This window comes from Oryctolagus cuniculus, chromosome 17 (genome assembly GCF_051225735.1).
Source record: "Oryctolagus cuniculus isolate XC-2025 breed Fujian yellow rabbit chromosome 17, ASM5122573v1, whole genome shotgun sequence".
Lineage (NCBI taxonomy): Eukaryota > Metazoa > Chordata > Mammalia > Lagomorpha > Leporidae > Oryctolagus > Oryctolagus cuniculus.
In genome coordinates this window covers 14,964,672-14,984,049 of record NC_142883.1, presented here as the reverse complement: position 1 = coordinate 14,984,049, position 19,378 = coordinate 14,964,672, and the positions used below count along the sequence as shown (strand labels likewise).

At 45.0% G+C, this 19,378-nt stretch overlaps 1 protein-coding gene across 4 annotated transcripts in view; it reads left to right on the top strand.

Annotated features, from left to right (window-relative positions):
* The window catches only part of MAP3K3 (mitogen-activated protein kinase kinase kinase 3), a 79,627-nt gene that overhangs the window by 38,280 nt on the left and 21,969 nt on the right, over positions 1-19,378 (top strand). For all 4 annotated transcript variants that reach the window (XM_008271692.5, XM_008271693.5, XM_008271691.5 and 1 more), the window contains 2 exons: positions 2,144-2,257; positions 14,980-15,100. In XM_008271692.5, the coding sequence (XP_008269914.2) occupies positions 2,144-2,257; positions 14,980-15,100 (235 nt within the window). The remainder of the gene's footprint in view (positions 1-2,143; positions 2,258-14,979; positions 15,101-19,378) is intronic.

Genomic DNA, 19,378 nt, shown 5'->3' with positions numbered 1-19,378 from the left:
ATAAATATTTTAAAGAAATAGACTAAAATTAACAAATTAATGTATTATTTGAGAGGTGAGAGAGATAGTGAGAGACAAAGTGCTCCTATTCCCTCCCCAAATGCTGCAACAGCTGGAACTGTACTAGCCTGAAGCAGGTCAGCAGGGAAACTCAATTCTTGTCTTCCCTGCGGGTAGCAGGACCCCAATTACTTGAACCATCACTGTTGCCTCCTAAGATCTGCATTAGCAAGAAGCTAGAGTCAGGAGCCAAAGCTGGATATTGAACCATGATAGTCTGATATGGGATGCTGGCATCTTAATTGCTAGACTAAAGGCCCACTCTGTTTTCTGCTCTTAACAGTGTTACACTATGTGTACTCAAGAAATTTCTCCTAATACTTCAGTGGAATGAAAACAAAGGAGATAGTTTTCATATTCTAGTCACAGACTTTGCCTTTAAACATTAAGGTATTAAACTCTGGGGGCCAGAGTTAGGGCGTAGCAGGTAGGGCCACTGACTGATGCCAACATCTCATATGGGCACTGGATAGAGTCCCAGCTGCCCCATTTCCAATCCATCTCCCTGCTAATGGCCTGAGAAAGGTAGTGGAAGATGGCCCAAGTGCTTGCAACCCTGCCACCTATTTGGAAGAACCAGAGGAAGCTCCCAGCTCCTGCTTTTTGTCAGCCCTGGCCATTGTCTTTCTCTCTCGCTCTTGCTCTCCAACTTTCTTTTTTATGTTTTAAAAAGATTTATTTTATTTATTTAAGAGGCAGAGTTATAGACAGAGAGAGAATCTTCCTTCTGCTGATTCACTCCCCAAATGGCTGCAATGGCCAGAGCTGGGCCAGGCCAAAGCCAGGAGCCAGGAACTTTTCAGTCTCCCACATGGGTGCAGGGGCCCAAGAACTTGGGCCATCTTTTGCTGCTTTCCTAGGCCATTAGCAGGTAGCTGGGACTTGAACTGGCACCCATATGGGATTCTGGCGCCACAGGCGGAGGCTTAACCTACTACACCACAGTGCCAGTCCCCCAAGTTTCAAATAAATAAGTAAATATTTAAAAAAAAATACATTAAACTCTGCTATGTGGTCTAAATTTGTGTTCTTACTTGAGTAACAGTTTTTACCCTCTGCCTATCCCCCACCTTGCTCCCATACCTTTTCTAATTCTATTAATGTCATTACAATTAGAAATAGGGTAGGACATGATCTATGGCTTACTTTGAGAAGAAATATGGGGACTGTAACTGGGAATTGAGTAAAAGGTATTTTTAGAGAGGAAGCTCTTTTCAGAAGAGATCTGAAAACAAAGTATTGTGTTGTGCTACAGCATGGATGATCTAAAAAACATTAACCTAAGTGAAAAGAGCTAGATGCAAAAGACTGAATCTTTGAGTTGAACTGAATATGTATTGTATAATCTCATTTTTATGAAATATCTAGAAAAGGCAAATCTGCAGATACAGAAAGTAGATTAGTGGTTGCCTGGGACTGGAGGTGAGAAGAGGAAGTGACTATAACTGAACACCAGGGATTTTTTTAGAGTGATATTTTAAAATTATGTTACAATGATATTGCACAACTCTGTAAAGCTACTAAAATTATTGAATTGTACACTTAGAGAAAAAAATCCCTAAGGTTTCTATTAGATCTTTTTTTTAAAGATTTATTTATTTATTTGAAAGTCACAGTTACACAGAGAGAGGTCTTCCATCCGATGATGGTTCACTCCCCAATTGGCTGCAATGGCTGGAGCTGTGCCGATCCGATGCCAGGAGCCAGGAGCTTCCTCCGGGTCTCCCATGTGGGTGCAGGGACCCAAGCACTTGGGCCGTCTTGTACTGCTTTCCCAGGCCACAGCAGAGCCGCATTGGAAGTGGAACAACCGGGTCTCGAACCAGCACCCATATGGGATGCCAGTGCTTCAGGCCAGGGTGTTAACCCACTGCGCCACAGTGCCAGCCCCCTCAATTAGATCTTTTAAGATCCCATGATATCCAATGAATTTTTTTTTTACACTTGATCTTAGACAGAAGGCTGAAAAGTAATAGACTGTTTTTCTCCAAACTTGTTTTTATTTTGTGTTTATTTTGCTTATTCTTGCAAACTGAAGCATTGAGATAAACCTGTATTTTATATTTCCTTTCTCTGTGTCCAGCTTTCCATCCTGCTGAAAAACCAAGATGATCTTGATAAAGCAATTGACATTTTGGATAGAAGCTCAAGCATGAAAAGCCTTAGGATATTGTTGCTGTCCCAGGACAGAAACCATGTAAGTAGCCCCTGTCACGACCCAACAGCTGAAGGCAAAGCTTGATTTCCTTCAGGAACTCGCCTTGCATCCTAGACAGAATTTTTCAGCCACTGCTAAAGTAAGGGCATAAGGCACAGTCCAGCCATTGAGTTGGCGAACAACAAACCTTCTGTATTTGGTTTCATTGAGAAGCCAAATTGTCACTGTTAAAGTTGCAATTAAAAGATATTTACCTTATAGTGTTGGAGGAAGGAAAACATTTACAATGAAAGAGAAGATACTTTTCTCCCATACAAGTATTTATGTGATTTTGACCCCACCAAGAGAGATTTAATTAGAGATTAGATTTAATTAAAGGATGCTGCTTAGCAAAGGCTGTCAAGGATGCAAAACTATCTTGTGGGGTTTTGTTGTTGTTGTTGTTGTTGTTGTTGTTGTTGTTGTTTTGACAGGCAGAGTTAGACAGTGAAAGAGAGAGAAAGGTCTTCCTTCCATTGGTTCACCCCCCAAAATGGCTGCTACGGCCAGTGCTCAGCGCCAATCTGAAGCCAGGAGCCAGGTGCTTCCTCCTGGTCTCCCATGGGGTGCAGGGCCCAAGCACCTGGGCCATCCTCCACTGCCTTCCCGGGCCACAGCAGAGAGCTGGAATGGAAGAGGAGCAAACGGAACAGAATATGGCACCCCGACTGGGACTAGAACCCAGGGTGCCGGCACCGCAGGTGGAAGATTAGCCTAGTGAGCCGCTGCACCGGCCCTGTTTTGTTTTGTTTTGTTTTGTTTTAAAGATTTATTTCATTTATTTGAAAGCGTTACACAGAGAGGTAGAGACAGAAAGAGAGGTCTTCCATCCACTGGTTCACTCCCCAGATGGCCGCAACAGCAGGAGCTGTGCTGATCTGGATCCAGGAGCCAGGAGCTTCCTCCGGGTCTCCCATGTGGGTACAGGGGTCCAAGGACTTGGGCCGTCTTCTACTGCTTTCCCAGGCCATAGCAGAGAGCTAGATCAGAAGAGGAGCAGATGGGACTAGAACCAGTGTCCATATGGGATACCAGCACTTCAGGCCAGGCTTTAACCCACTGTGCCATGGCGCTGGCCCCTCTTGTCTTTGTTTTTTTAAAAAATATTTATTCATTTATTTATTTGAGAGGTAGAATGACAGACAGAGGGGGAAACAGATGACAGAGGAAAGAGAGAGAGATCTTCTATCCTCTGGTTCATTCTCCAGATGCCCCTTCAGTAGCTGGGGCTGGGCCAGGAGTTGGGAACTCAATCTGGGTTTCCCACATGGATGGCAAGAACCTAAGTGCTTGGGCCATTACTTGCTGCCTTCCCAGGTGCTTTCGCAGGAAGCTGAATCAGAGGCAGAGGAGCAGGGATTCGAGCTGGCACACTGCTGTGGGATCAGGCATCCCAAGTGGTGACTTAACCCACTGCACCATAATTTCCACCCCAAGATTGTCATGCTTTGTAAACCCAGCCCCACAGCTTCTGAGCATATTTGCCTTTCCCCTGGGGCACATGTAGGAAATAAACGTTTTTTTGTGTTCAATGGAACAAAAAGCCATGGGCTAGAGGGCTCTCATAACTTACCAGCTGCCACTTCACCAAATAGATACAATCTAGGGGACTATTCATAGTGAGGAATTATTCCTTATGTAGTTTCTTTTCTGGAGAGGTCCTCAAGGCCTGCACTTCATGAGCCTCCTGACAATCTGGGTCTGTCTTCTGACCGCTGAATCCTGCACCAGTTTCTTCAGGAGCATTTTCCTGAAGGCTTCTTGGCACTCTTTCCTTCCATTACACTTGGAGACAAGCAACTGTGGATAGCTGACATGCTGCATGAAGACTGTGGACATACCATACCTGGACAGAGTTTAGGTACAACGGTACCTAAACTGACCATTATTTTCTAAAGAGACTTATGGGACTGGCCTGTTCTATTGATGAGAGGTAGGCAAAAGAGAATTCAGTTAAGAATAAAGAAGGGATTTTGTAATGTTATAAAAGTGTCCCTGTTCATGAGAGTGTTTTTCTCAGTCTCAAATATATCTACCTTTTTTTTTCCTGGATATGTTTTTGGAGTATTCTGAAGTAAAATATAGGCCTTATTTCCATTTCTGTGTTCAAGTTATTCACCTGCTGCCTAAATCCTTCCTTGTTGCCTGTCAGGTAAAACCTAAATTTAGCCTGGATTCACCACTGACAACTCCATGTTTCAACTCCCCAGTCTCATCTTTCCACATTTTTCAGCATAATCCCCCACTTTGTAGCCCTACAGGTTTTCCTTCTTTGTCTTTGTCCGTCCATGGCTAGCACTTTTTTTTTTTAGTATCCACTTTGATTTTCCTGCCACAATTTGATTATCATTTTTGACTGGGGCCATTTTGATTACTCCTTATTCCTTTAGTCATTGGGTGTAGTTTGTACACTAATTTATAGGTTGTTTAGTAATTGCCTTCTAGTTGTTACATGTTTGTATTACTCTCAAAGTTTATAAAGTCCCCAGGAGCAAGAGCTGCATCATTGTTTTAGAACCCTTTCTCAACCATTCACTTAACAAAACAGTGAATGCCTTTTGAATTGTTAGCAAGAGTCTGGCAGGCTCATTTTCAGCAAACCCCTTCCTTATAGAGACTGAAATTGCAGTTTGGCTAACTGATATAATTGCATGACTAGGAGCTAGCACCCCTTACTGTGATTGTGATCCCTACATTCTCCTGATAAGAATTTGTAGACAGCTGGTTCTTTATAACAGCTTTCCCATCCACTAAGGGGATGTACTGGCAGGAAACATGCTGCAACTCTGCCTTTCAGATAAATAAAATGTTCAGGCATGTTTATGTCTAACTCTTAAAAGAAGATTTTAAAAAGATTTATGTATTTATTTGAAAGTCAGAGATAGAGAGAGATCGTCCATCCTCTGGTTCGCTCCCTAAGTGGCCATAATGGCTGGGGCTGGGCCAGGCCAAAGCCAGGAGCCAAGAGCTTCTTCCGGTCTCCCATGTGGGTGCAGGAGCTCAGGGACTTAGGCTATCCTCTGTTGCTTTCCCATGCTCATTAGTGGGGAACTAGATTGCAAGTGGAGCAGCCAGAACTTGAACCAGCGCCCATATGGGATGCTAGCACTGGACTAAAGCCTTAAACTTCTATGCCACAGCACTAGCCCCATAAATAAATCTTTAAAAAAAGAAATATTAGGGGGCCCAGCACTGTGGCGTAGTGAGTAAAGCCACTTTCTGCAGTGCCAGCATCCCATATGTACGCCATTTGAGTCCTGGCTGCTCCACTTCCCATGCAGCTCTCTGCTACGGCCTGGGAAAGCAGTACAAGATGGCCCAAGTCGTTGGGCCCTTGTTACCCTCATGGAAGACAGAGAAGAAGCTCCTGGATCCTGACTTCAGATCAGCACAGCTCCAGCTGTTATGGCCAATTGGGGAGTAAACCAGCAGATGGAAGATCTCTCTGTCTGTCTCTCTCTGCCTCTCCTTCTCTCTGTGTAACTCTGACTTTCAAATAAGTAAATAAATCTTTAAAAAAAGAAAATATGTTTTAAAATTGATAGAAACTTGTAAGATAATGTTCAAAAAAAAATTAGAAAAAAGAAAGATTGGGCCAACACTGTGGCACAGTGAGTTAAAACCCTGGCCTGCAGCATCTTCATCCCATGTGGACACGGGTTCAAATCCTAGCTGCTCCACTTCAGATTCAGCTCCCTGCTGATGCACCTGGGAAAGCAGTGGAGGATGGCCCAAGCGCTTGAGCCCCTGCACCCATGTGAGAGACCTGGAAAAAGTTCCTGGCTTTGGATCAGCTCAGCTTCGGCTATTTGGGGAATGAACCAGCAGATGGAAGACCTCTCTCTGTCTCTATCTCTGCCTCTCTCGTAACTCTGTATCTCAAATAAATAAAATAAATCTTAAAAAAAAAAAAAGATTTACATTTAAGAATGTTGGGGCTGGCACTGTGGCATAGTGGATAAGGCCGCTGCCTGCTGTACTGGCATCCCGTATGGACACTGGTTCAAGTCCCGGCTGCTCCACTTCCAATCCAGCTTTCTGCTATGGCCCAGGAAAGCAGTACAAGATGGCCCAAGTCCTTGGGCCCCTACACCCGCATGGGAGACCCAGAAGAAGCTCCTGGCTCCTGGCTCCTGACTCCTGGCTTCGGATCGGCACAGCTCTGGCTGTTGCGGCCAATTGGGGAGTGAACCAGCGCATGGAAGACCTCTCTTTCTCTCTCTCTCTCTCTCTCTCTCTCTCTCTCTCTCTCTCTGCCTTTCCTTCTCTCTGTGTAACTCTGACTTTAAAATAAAAAATAAATAAATCTTAAAAAAAAAAAAAGACTAACAGTGTTGATGATGGTAGTGAAATCTTCCCTCAGGAAGTTCCTCAGATAGACTTTTGTTTCCTTAGTAAATGGAAGAATCATGATCCAAAATTGTTATATGCTGAGGATGCTCACCTTTAGAACAGTGCTTTTCTAGCTCTCTATGGTGAAATACCAGTTTTGTTCTTTAATCTATCAGGGATCAGTGTTTTGTTTTTTTTTGTTTGTTTGTTTGTTTTTTGACAGGCAGAGTGGACAGTGAGAGAGAGAAAGAGACAGAGAGAAAGGTCTTCCTTTGCCGTTGGTTCACCCTCCAATGGCCGCCGCGGCCAGCGCGCCACGGCCGGCGCACCGTGCTAATCCGATGGCAGGAGCCAGGAGCCAGGTGCTTTTCCTGGTCTCCCATGGGGTGCAGGGCCCAAGCACCTGGGCCATCCTCCACTGCACTCCCTGGCCACAGCAGAGAGCTGGCCTGGAAGAGGGGCAACCGGGACAGAATCCGGCGCCCCGACCGGAACTAGAACCTGGTGTGCCGGCGCCGCTAGGCGGAGGATTAGCCTAGTGAGCCGCGGCGCCGGCCAGGGATCAGTGTTTTTAAGTACAGAAATTGAACCCCAGTTTTTAGTGTTAGATTCAATAAGTAAAGTCATTCTGCCAGATTACTGTAAAGGTATTCTCCATTTCTGTATGAAGACTAGTACACCAATTTGTGGACTGAGACCAGCCCAGAGATCACACTTGAAGAACACTGCTCCAGGATACCATCTTGCCTAGTCTTCATCTCCTTGTGCTGAAAACTGCCATTTCCTCAGTTTTTTAGCAATTGCCCCTTTTGTTACCACCTATTCCTTTACTTCTCTTCTTATCCCTATTAGAAATGTGCGCTTTTGGCCAGCGCCGCGGCTCACTAGACTAATCCTCCGCATGTGGCACCGGCACACCGGGTTCTAGTCCCGGTTGGGGCGCCGGATTCTGTCCCGGTTGCCCCTCTTCCAGGCCAGCTCTCTGCTGTGGCCAGGGAGTGCAGTGGAGGATGGCCCAGGTGCTTGGGCCCTGCACCCCATGGGAGACCAGGAAAAGCACCTGGCTCCTGGCTCCTGCCATCGGATCAGCGCGGTGCACCGGCCGCGGCGGCCATTGGAGGGTGAACCAACAGCAAAAGGAAGACCTTTCTCTCTGTCTCTCTCTCTCACTGTCCACTCTGCCTGTGAAAAAGAAAAAGAAAGAAAGAAATGTGCGCTTTCTTCTGTTTGGATTCCTTTTCTTCTGATCCTCTGTGACAACTTCCAATCTTCCTTCTTTCTTACTCCCTCAGCCAAGTTATAAAGTCATGCCCCTCCCTGGCTGAGGCCATGTTTAGGCCTCAGTATTTTTACCTAAAATCCCCTGGACCTTGATAATCACAGAACTGCTTCCTTATCTAAAGAGTCTCTACCCTTGGTGTCTGTTGCATTTTAAGGTATGTCATCATCTTTAGTAATTCTGCCTTGGACCATCAATATTTAGCTTATGCCCATTAAGGACTTCTTCACTAAACACATTTGCAACTAACTCTAAATTTGTCATTCTTTTCCTAACCTTCTTAAGACTTTCTAGTCCCAGTGTTCTATTATCGTAGTCTCAAGTGTAACATTCTTTGGTCACTTGTATTTGAATATGATGAAAATTAAACATGCAGCCACTGTACTGTGTTACCTCAGATTCTTTCTGACAAAAATAAACTTCTAGTCTCATCCAGATGTTGCCCGCTTCCCAGGTTTCCCAACAATAAATTTGGCACTATCTTGCCAGCTATCAAGGATACTCTACAGGACAATTCTTTTCTTTTCTTTTCTTTTTTAAAGGTTTATTTATTTATTTGAAAGAGCTACACAGAGAGAGGAGAGGCAGAGAGAGAGAGAGAGAGGTGTCTTCCATCTGCTGGTTCGCTCCCCAGATGGCCACAACGGGCCGGAGCCATGCTGATCTGAAGCCAGGAGCTTCTTCCAGGTCTCCCATGCGGGTGCAGGGGTCCAAGGACTTGGGCCATCTTCTACTGCTTTCCAAGGCCATAGCAGAGAGCTGGATTGGAAGTGGAGCAGCCGAATCTTGAACCAGTGTCCACGTGGGATGCCGACACTGCAGGTGGCAGCTCTACCCATTATGCCACAGCTTCAGCCCCGACGATTCTTTTCAGTCTTCCTGAAATAATAGGACAGGTACAGGAAAATAAAACAAAACTGATTGGCCAGAATAGCTTTTATCTAATTCCTACTTAAACGTAATAACACCAGGGGCCGGCATTGTGGCATAATGGATTGGGCCTCTGCCTACAACACTGGCATCCCATATAGGCCCCAGTTTGAGACCTGGCTGCTCCATTTCCAATCCAGCTCTCTGATAGTGCTCCTGAGGCAGCAGAAGATGGCCCAAGTGCTTGGACCCCTGCATCCATATGGGATATCCAGAAGAGCCTCTGGGCTTTTGGCTTCAGCCTGGCCCAGACCTGGCCATTGTGGCCCTTTGGGGAGTAAGATAGCAGATGGAAGATCTCTCTCCTCCTCCTCCTTTTCCTGTAACTCTGCCTTTCAAATAAATATTTTTTTAAAAAAAAGACTACAATTTAAAAAAAATGGTAATAACACCAGGGGTAGGCATTTGGCTTAGCAGTTAAGATGCCCATGTCACATATTGGATTACCTGGGTTCACTATTTGGCTCTTACTCCTAACTTGTTTCCTGCCCATGCAGACCCTGGGAGGCAATGACAATGGCTCAAGTAATCGATTTTCTGCCACCCATGTGGGAGACCCGGATTGAATTCCCAGACCTTAACTTTGACCAGGCCCAGCCCCAGCCATTGTGGGCATTTGGAGAGTGAACCAGTGGTCAGGAGCTCTCTCTCCCTCTGTGTCTTTCTCGCAAATAAATTAATAAAAATTTAAAAGTAAATAAAAATAATAACACCTTACATGTAAAACATGCTTTCATCTCTTTTTCAATTTTTACAACTTTGAGGGATCCTGGGTAGGCTCCTGCAACTAGCAGTCTACACCTCAGGAAAGACTTAGAGTTGCATGCCGAGTTAAGACAGTAAATAATGACAGAACTGGTATTAAATCCTGATGTTCTCATCTATAGTCCAGTATCATCAGTTGCCACCCAGGAAGAGGGTCTTAGAACTAGTAAAGTCCTGGAAAATCTTACCTATGTTCCTCTACAATTGAATATCATTAGAAGTAGAATCGAAGGTGGCTGGTGCTGTGGCTAAGCTTCTGCCTGAGGTGCCAGCATCCCACATGGGTGCCAGTTCATGTCCCGGCTGTTCCTCTTCAAACCCAGCTCTCTGCTGTTGGCCTAGGAAAGCAGTGGAGGATGGCCCACGTGCTTGGGACCTTGTGCCCATGTGGGAGACTCAGAGGAAGCTCTTGGCTCCTGCCTTTGGATTGGCCATTTGGGGAGTAAACCAGTGGATGGAAAACCTTCCTCTCTGTCTCTCCCTCTTTCTGTCTATAATTCTCTCTCTCAAATAAATAAATAAAATCTTTAAAAAAAAAAAGTAGAATAAAAAGGTACACTAATAGAATACCTGAAAGGTGATCTATAGGAGTAAAATTGACATTTTGAGATTCAGTGATTGCTTATAGTCCTTGTCTCTGCTGTTGAGGAACAGTGTTTTTTCTTCATACTATTTGTTGAACTCTTTACTTACTGTAGGGTTAATCTTATGAGCATAAAGTTAACTGAAAATAGATCTTTGTAAAAATTAAGAATGGGGCCGGCGCCGCGGCTCACTAGGCTAATCCTCCGCCTAGCGGCGCCGGCACACCGGGTTCTAGTCCCGGTCGGGGCGCCGGATTCTGTCCCAGTTGCCCCTCTTCCAGGCCAGCCCTCTGCTGTGGCCAGGGAGTGCAGTGGAGGATGGCCCAGGTGCTTGGGCCCTGCACCCCATGGGAGACCAGGAAAAGCACCTGGCTCCTGGCTCCTGCCATCGGATCAGCGCGGTGCGCCGGCCGCGGCGGCCATTGGAGGGTGAACCAACGGCAAAGGAAGACCTTTCTCTCTGTCTCTCTCTCTCACTGTCCACTCTGCCTGTCAAAAAAAAAAAAAAAAAAAAAAAAAAAAAAAAAAAAAAAATTAAGAATGGGAATAGGAGAGGGAGGAGGAAGAAGGATAGGAGGGAAGGTAGGGTGGGAAGTATCACTATGTTCCTGAATCTGTACGTAGGATATGCATGAAATTTGTATACCTTAAATAAAAATTTAAAAAAAGAAGCTCAGGGCACATAGAAATACCATATGTACATGTCTGATAGTAGTCCCACCTAACTCCAGCCTTTGTGCTATCCCAGCACAACTGTCAGATATGTGATGAAGGAACCTCCAGATGTTTCTTGCCTCCAGCATCTTGAGCAAGTGCTGGCCTTTTGAATCATCCCAAATGAAGTCCCAGGCACTGTGGAGCAAAGAAGCCTTTCTTGTAGTGTTGTATCTCAATTCTTGTCCCATAGATTCTGTTAGCAGAATGAAATCATTGTTTAATGTCATTAAGTTTGGGTTGGTTGGTTAAACCAACCAATAAATAAGTATAATACAGATGATATTTTTAAAAAATTAAAAAGTACAATGTTTTCCATGGGAAAGATATGTGAGATTTTCTATTGTTCTGTTCCTTACAACTTAGAAGATAACTGAGCTAAGAAAGGTCCAGAAGACAAAATTTTCAAGAGCTCAGGGTCAGTTATATATGTGAGTAGCATAAAAAGCTTGAAACTCTTTAGTCAGGAAAGACTTTAAATACATACATTTCATATATATATATATATGTACATATATAAAATATCAAAGCATTTAAGCGTATGGATAATAAAAACAGATTTATTCATTAAATCTCTTGTGGATGAACCTGTTATCTTAGAACAAAAAGGAAATAAGAGGGGCCAGCATTGTGGCTTAGCAGGTTAAGTTGCCACTTACAGCACTGGCATCCCATATTGGAGTACCTGGTTTTTTGTTGTTGTTGTTGTTTAAAGATTTATTTTATTTATTTGAAAGACAGAGTTACAGAGAGAGGTAGAGACAGAGAAAGAGGTCTTCCATCCACTGGTTCACTCCCCAGATGGCCACAATGGCCGGAGCTGCGCCAATTCGAAGCCGGAGGAGCCTCCTCTGGATCTCCCATGTGGGTGCCGGGGCCCAAGGACTTGGGCCATCTTCTACTGCTTTCCCAGGCCATAGCAGAGAGCTGGATTGGAAGAGGAGCAGCTGGGACTAGAACTGGTGCCCATATGGGATGCCGGTGTCTCAGGCCAGGACATTAACCCACTGTGCCACAGCACCGGCCCTGGAGTACCTGGTTTAAATCCTGGCTATTCTGCTTTGAATCCAGCTTCCTGTTAATGCACCTGGGAGGCAGCTGATGATGGCTTAAGTACATGGGGTCCTTCCACCCACATAGGAGATCCGAACAGAGTTCTGGACCCTGGCTTCAACCTGGCCCAGTTGCTAGCTGTTGCACACATTTGGGGAGTGAGCCAACAGATGGAAGATCTCTCCATATAGATGTATTTTCTCTCCCTCCCTGTTGCACTGCCTTTCAAATAATTAAATCTTTTTTTTTTTTAAAGGAAATAAGGATTTGAATAACATATGATAAACCTGGCATCCATTGTTCTGTGTGGCTAACACAGATTTTTTTAAAAAAAGGTTTTTAACAAATTAATGGATGATAAAACTGTAAATTTAATTAAATAGTTTGGAGTGCTTCTACAACTAAAATAATTATCATGGTTTTCGATACAAGTGTCTCTTGGTTGTACCATTAAACCAGAGGACTGGACAGGAAGCTATTGGTGTGACCCAACATGCCATTCCTTGTCCTATATTCTGCTATACAAACTAAAGCAATCCCCTCCCTCTTTATTCCAATGCATAGTTGAAAACCTTTCTTTCTTTTGCATCATATCATCAGATTTTTTATTGAGATAATTTGTGGGTTGACTTCTGAAACTTCTTTTCTTCCAGTTACTGCAAATCATTATGCATGTAGTTTCCCAGTGTTTTTTTTTTTTCTTATCATTTGTGTGAGCCATAGCACATTGCTACCTACAAGTTCTTCACTGAGGTTGCATTTTAAAAATTTATTTATTTATTTGAAAGGCAGAATGACAGAGAGAGAGAAGGAGAGACTGAGAGAGAGAGAGATATTCCATCTGCTGGTTCACTTCCTAAATGGCCACAACAGCCAGGCCTGGTCCAAGCTGTAGCTTAGGAGCCAGGAACTCTGTCCTGGTGTCCACAAGGGTGGCAGGGGACCAAGTACTTAGGCCATCTTCCACTGCCTTCTCAGGTGTATTAGGAGGGGGCTGGATCAGAAGCAGAGTAGTCAAGACTCAAACCTACACTCCAGTGTGGGAAGCCGGTGTTGCAAATGGTGGCTTAACCCGCTGACCACAATACCAGCCCATTCAGTGAGGTTTTATGGAATGATCACCTTTTGTGTGCTATGTTTAGAATGTTCTTCTAGGTCCAAGTGTTTGGCCTAGCAATTGAGATGCCCATATGCCATATCAGAGAGCCTGGGTTCATTCCGAATTCCAGCTTCCTTCCAGTCCTTGCCACTCATGTAGGAAACCTGGGTTGAGCTCCCTTGGGGAGATTTAAAGAAAACATAAATATTTGGGTTCCAAACCCAAAGATTTTGTTGTAGTTGATCTGAGGTGTCAAAGCTCCTACAGGCAGTTTTAATGAACATCTGGGTTTGAAACCATTACCTGAAATTGAAGCATGACTCACTTTCTACTCAGAATGTGGCCTGTGGATCGGCAGCACCAGGTTCACCAGAAGCTTGTTAGATATGCACCTCTGAGCCCCAGCTCAGACATCCTGAGTCAGAATCTGCAGTTACACAAGATCATAGGTGATTCATCTCACACCAGAGTGTGAGAGGTCCTTTTGTGGAATTTTCACTGAGTCCTTTCATTTGCTTTCAACTCTGTTGCAACATCTTCAGCCTTCTCTTTTGCAAATCTGTGCTCATGCTGGATGTTGAACTCCCTTTCCTGTCTCAGCTTTTAGATTCTAAAATTGAAGGTATAGAGTGCATGTTTTTTGGTCTATTTCAAATTCATGTTGCCAAGATTTATTGAATTCCCACTGTACATAAAGTCCTGCATCTAAGTAGGTGCCCTGAGGGATCATCATATAGCTCTTTCTGATTGCAGGGCTGTGGGCTTCCTTTGCCCTTCACAAACTTGCTTCCCCAGTATGTGGCTTTGACTGTTTTTTCCTTTTTGACTCTCAGCAGAGAGCTATTGCACATCAGAGGCCTCAGCAAGAACATTCACTTCCCCTTGGTTCTGACTTCCTGTTAGAGCAAGACAGTTTGTCAAGACAACCCTGCATGTGATAAAGTCTGGCATGGGGAGCCTGGAGCAGGCTGCTGGGAGTGGGAAGCCTTTTTCCTGGAGGACAGGATATAGAGTTTGTTTAGGTCAGACTTTTTTTTTTTCCTTATGGGAGGTAGAAGAGATAGAGAAGCAAGTAGAAACTTTGACCCAAATGTTTATAAATCCTGATATCCATTCCCACTCCCAGTAGTACTCTGCTGATTTGTAATCAAATAAACAAATTTGTAATCAAATCCTGATGTCATTTACTCATCTCCAGGTTTCGCTTTTAAGTATTCTCAGTGCAAAAGCCCCTCTTTGTTGCAGTGTTTTCTCTCTAGGACTCACCTGGTGGCTTGACTGGGCTGGTGCAAAGTGTGGGTAGAGGCAGACGGCGACTGACCCTGTTCTGAGGTCTTTGGCCTTTGACAGAATGGTACTATGCCAGGTTTTCCTGGGTGAAAATGATCCTGAAATGATTTACCTGTAAATGCTAGTACTTTGTAGTAAGTGAGATCTTCTTACCTTGATTTTCGGGGAGTGATTATGGTTAGAGAATAAGCAGCATATTAAGCTACTTTTTGAAATACATAATTAATAGCCGGAATTTTGCTGAGCAGGAAAGTTGTCCTAATCCTCCATTCTGACACCCTCTCAGCCAGGTGATCTTGCTGCTGAAATAATTTCCTGCTATTCTTCCTAAGCTCTCTGGAGAATTTAAAGAGAGGGTGTTTACAGCTCCCATGTCAGTTTGGCATATTATTACAGGAATGCCTATTACTCCTGTGTGTCTGGGTCATCACCCACTAAACTGAGGAAGCAGGTCTCAGTGCTCATATATATCACTGAAGCTGTAAAGCTGCAGTGAGCAAATAGTGATTTCCCAAGACAGATTAAGGAGTGCAATTTGGGGGAAAGCCAGGTAGCTCATGTATTAGAAAGTGTGAAGGTGGCTGAGAGTGTGAGGAATTCTAGGGAAGGGCCAGGGGACCTTTATAGGCCTGCTTGCTTGAAGATTTAGCTCAGCATTTTTCCTCTTCTTTTACAGACCAGCTCCTCTCCCCACTCTGGGGTGTCCAGGCAGGTGCGGATCAAGGCTTCCCAGTCCGCGGGGGATATAAATACCATCTACCAGCCCCCTGAGTCCAGAAGCAGGCACCTCTCTGTCAGTGAGTATTTCACTCCTTTTATTACTCTGATCTATTTTACCTGCCCATGTTTTAAGAAATCAATTATTTATTAAACAGTCATCAAATATTAACTGCCACTCTGTGGTGGAATCCTCTTTGCCAGTGTTTGAGGACAGATGTGGAAAAGTGACTAGGGCATTATCCTGGTCCTTCAAGGAACTTACCGTGTAAAGATGTAGTGGCATGACTACATTCTTTTTTTTTTTTTGACAGGCAGAGTGGACAGTGAGAGAGACAGAGAGAAAGGTCTTCCTTTGCCGTTGGTTCACCCTCCAATGGCCGCCGCACGCTGCGGCCGGCGCACCGCACTGATCCGATGGCAGGGGCCAGGAGCCAGGTGCTTTTCCTGGTCTCCCATGGGGTGCAGGGCCCAAGCACCTGGGCCATCCTCCACTGCACTCCCTGGCCACAGCAGAGAGCTGGCCTGGAAGAGGGGCAACCGGGACAGAATCCGGCGCCCCGATTGGGACTAGAACCCGGTGTGCCGGCGCCGCTAGGCGGAGGATTAGCCTAGTGAGCCGCGGCGCTGGCCCTACATTCTTTTTTAACATCCGTGAAAAAGTGATCTCAAACATCTGCTTCAAGACTTCTAGCAAAGTCTATACTCACTTTTGACCATTGTTTCCCCAAAGAACTAGGAGTCAAATTTAAGTTTGACTTTTTTTTTTTTTTTTTTTTTTTTTTTTTTTTTTTTTTTGGACAGGCAGAGTGGACAGTGAGAGAGAGAGAGACAGAAAGGTCTTCCTTTTGCCGTTGGTTCACCCTCCAATGGCCGCCGTGGCCGGCGCACCGCGCTGATCCGATGGCAGGAGCCAGGTACTTCTCCTGGTCTCCCATAGGGTACAGGGCCCAAGTACTTGGGCCATCCTCCACTGCACTCCCTGGCCACAGCAGAGAGCTGGCCTGGAAGAGGGGCAACCGGGACAGAATCCGGCGCCCCGACCAGGACTAGAACCTGGTGTGCTGGCGCCGCAAGGCAGAGGATTAGCCTAGTGAGCTGCGGCGCCGGCCCTAAGTTTGACTTTTGACTCAAACCTCTTGATTCCTCAAAAGTCCTCATACTTTGAGGAGAATGCTGGCCAATGAAACTCTTGGAGAGTCAAATTAAGTTTTCTGGGAAGGACAGGAGACTGTTACATAGTATTTATAGTTGGCTAACCAGTGAGAAAGCTGGGTAGCTGCTGCCAGGCTCCCCCAGGAAAGAAGTCTCAGTCAGGCCTGTGAGTTGCACCAGGCGAATCAGTATTTTTCTGGATCACATTTCCCAGAGTCTGAGGAGAAAGCCCACTTCTGGAATTACGAAATTCCAAACATCTGTGTTGTGCCTACTGCCCTCATATTGCTGTGTTCCTGTTGCTGCTAGGAAGCCAAGTTCGCCCTTGCCATGCAAGTAGAATTTCTCCAAACAGAACTGCTCTCTGAAGATCCGGAGCTGGTCTGAGAAGCCTGAGCTTTGGTCCTGTTGCTGAGCTTGTCTGTGTGTGATTTGCCTCACTAAGTAATTTCTAGAACCCAAGCAAGCACTGATAGTGTTACCAAGTTGAAAGTCTGTGAATTTCAGGTTTCTGTGGGTAACTGCTAGATGTGTTTTCAGTAAGTTGGTAGAGTAGAGGGTGCCCACACTCAAGCAAAGAGACCCTGTCCCTGAAATCTGGATGCCCTGGTGACTGGGAAACTGCCAGCTTGGCCTCTTCACCAGAGTCATTGCAGAGATTGGGTAATTGTATGTGTGTTATGGGAGGGCGGGAGGGAAAGTGCTGCAGCATTGTTCTTTGTAGAATAGTCACTGAAGATTGGCATAGGGCAGTAATTGGTTTCGTGATCCCAAGCAGGAGTGGATGATTTGTGTGTGGAGGTAATAGCTAAATGTTAGGCCATTTGGACTCTTTCTCCATGTTGAAGGTAGCTATATATGGAAGTTACTTCCCTGGCTAAAAATGCTGAGGAATAAAATTTCTTTCTTTCCTTTGTGTGTGTGTGTGTGTGTGTGTGTGTGTGTGTGAAGATTTATTTATTTATTTGAGAGGCAAGAGTTACAGACAGAGAGAGGGAGAGATAAAGAGAGAGGTCTTCCATCCACTGGTTCACTCCCCATGGCCTCAATGGCTGGAGCTGAGCCAGTCAGGAGCCAGGAGCTTCTTCTCAGTCTCCCACATGGGTGCAGGGGCCCAAGCACTTGGGCCATCTTCCACTGTTTTCCCAGGCCATCGGCAGGGAACTGAATTGGAAGTGGAGCAGTGGGACTCGAACTGGAGCTATATGGGATGTCAGCACCTCAGGCAAAGGCTTAACCTTCTACACCACAGAACCGACCCTGTGGAATAAGATTTCTATGAGGTAGCTCCTGGTTATCTAGAAAATGGGTCATACAGCCTCTCAGCACACGTAGATCCCTGCTTCTGTCTTTGAGCAAGCATTATGCACCAGCTATTGTACTGGGAGGAATTTAACAGTAGAACATGTAGAAGGGTAAGAGTAATGGGGCACAGAGTAGGCAATAACTGATTCTGCCCCAGAGAGAAGGACTTTGACAAAAGAGGGACTGTCAGTGCTGACATGCATGTGAAGTAGACACACGTATTTCAGGCCCAGGAAAATACACCTTCCAGGCATGATCACAAAAGAATCTGGATAATATGTGGGTAGATCAAGGATTGGAGATGCACACTTGTCATTTTCCTCCACAAATGTCTTAGTGCTTGCTGTGGGTTGGTACAATACAAGGCTTTCTGAAAATAAAAGGAAACAGGAAGAGAGAAGGGTCAAAGTTAAAGCACAAGGGATTAGGGAAAGGCCTAGCAGCAGAAGTAGGACCAAAAGTGCAGGAGCTGGTTAGTAAGCCTTAGTCACTCACCCTGCCACCTGCTCTTCTCCCACTTTCGCCCTCAAGATTAACATCCCCGTACTTGGTGAGAGACATTCAGGTCATTCAGTTCCCACCACAACATTCACAGATAGTAATGGGCAAGGTAGCCCAATACAATTTTAGATAGCTCTGTTTATTTCAAATTCTTCCCTTTTTGCATTGGAAATCTGCCTTCTCTTACTTTACCCATTGATTCAGGTACTGCTGTCTTGAACACTAGAGATAACATCTTGCATATGACAGTTTTTCAAGCATTTGAAATCAGCTAGCATTTCACCTTTTATTTTTTCCATTGTACTATGCACGCCTTGAATTCCAATTTTTTTTCAGGCCAGTTAGCTTATTAAATTAGTTCATGATTTAAAAAAAAACAAAACTAAGAGCAAAAAAACACAGAAGAACCTCCTAGGTAATGTGCTAACCCAAAAGAGTTAATCTCCTGTGAAGAGATCACCAGGCAGATAGAACTTCCCTATGCATACACATAGATGTCCTTCCTCCTGTCTTTGCCTATGGAAATTTTGCCTACGTTTGGGCCCATAAATCATTGAGTTGTACCCTTAAGCCATGGAGCCAAACTTCCATCAAAGTACCTCCGTCTGTTCTAGTGCATCTTGTTCAGTGTCTTTGCCTCTGTCTTACTACATCTTTCTCCTTGTCTTGCTACTTCATCTCATAGTGAGACAAGCTAGACTGCTACCCCTAACGTGTGGAGGTAATCAATTCTTCCAAGGAATTGGGTAGTGGAAGGGGGAAGAAAAGGAGGTGGGCTCATGGCTTAAGGGAGCAGCAGAAATGAGGTCAGGATGATTTTAAGCTACAGACCTGAGCACATTATGAAGGGAAAGATGAAAGTAAAGAGGAGATCATGGAGGAGCTTACTCTTGTAGGGCATAAATTGGAGAATTCAGGTAGAGCTTGGGACAGAGAGGAACCTCTGCCTCTGAGAGGAGGAAACAAAAGAATGCTGAAAGGGTGTGGGGCCGGCCCTGTAGTGTTGTGGGTAAAGTCGCCAACTGCAGTGCGGCATCCATATGGCTGCTGGTTTGAGTCCCAGCTGCTCCACTTCGAATCCAGCTCTCTGCTATGGCCTGGGAAAGCAGTAGAAGATGGCCCAAGTGCTTGGGCCCCTGCACCCACGTGAGAGACTCAGCAAAAGTTCCTGTCTCCGGGCTTCGGATTGGCATAGCTCTAGCCATTGCGGCCATCTGGGGAGTGAACCAGTGGATGGAAGACCTCTCCCTCTCTCTCTGTCTCTCTGCCTCTCTGTAACTCTGCCTTTCAAATAAATAAATAAATCTGTAAACAAAAATTAAAGGGAGTGAGATGTCTTATAATGACAACTGAGCAGTAAAGAGTTGGAACCATGTGTATAATCCAAACTGTCAGTC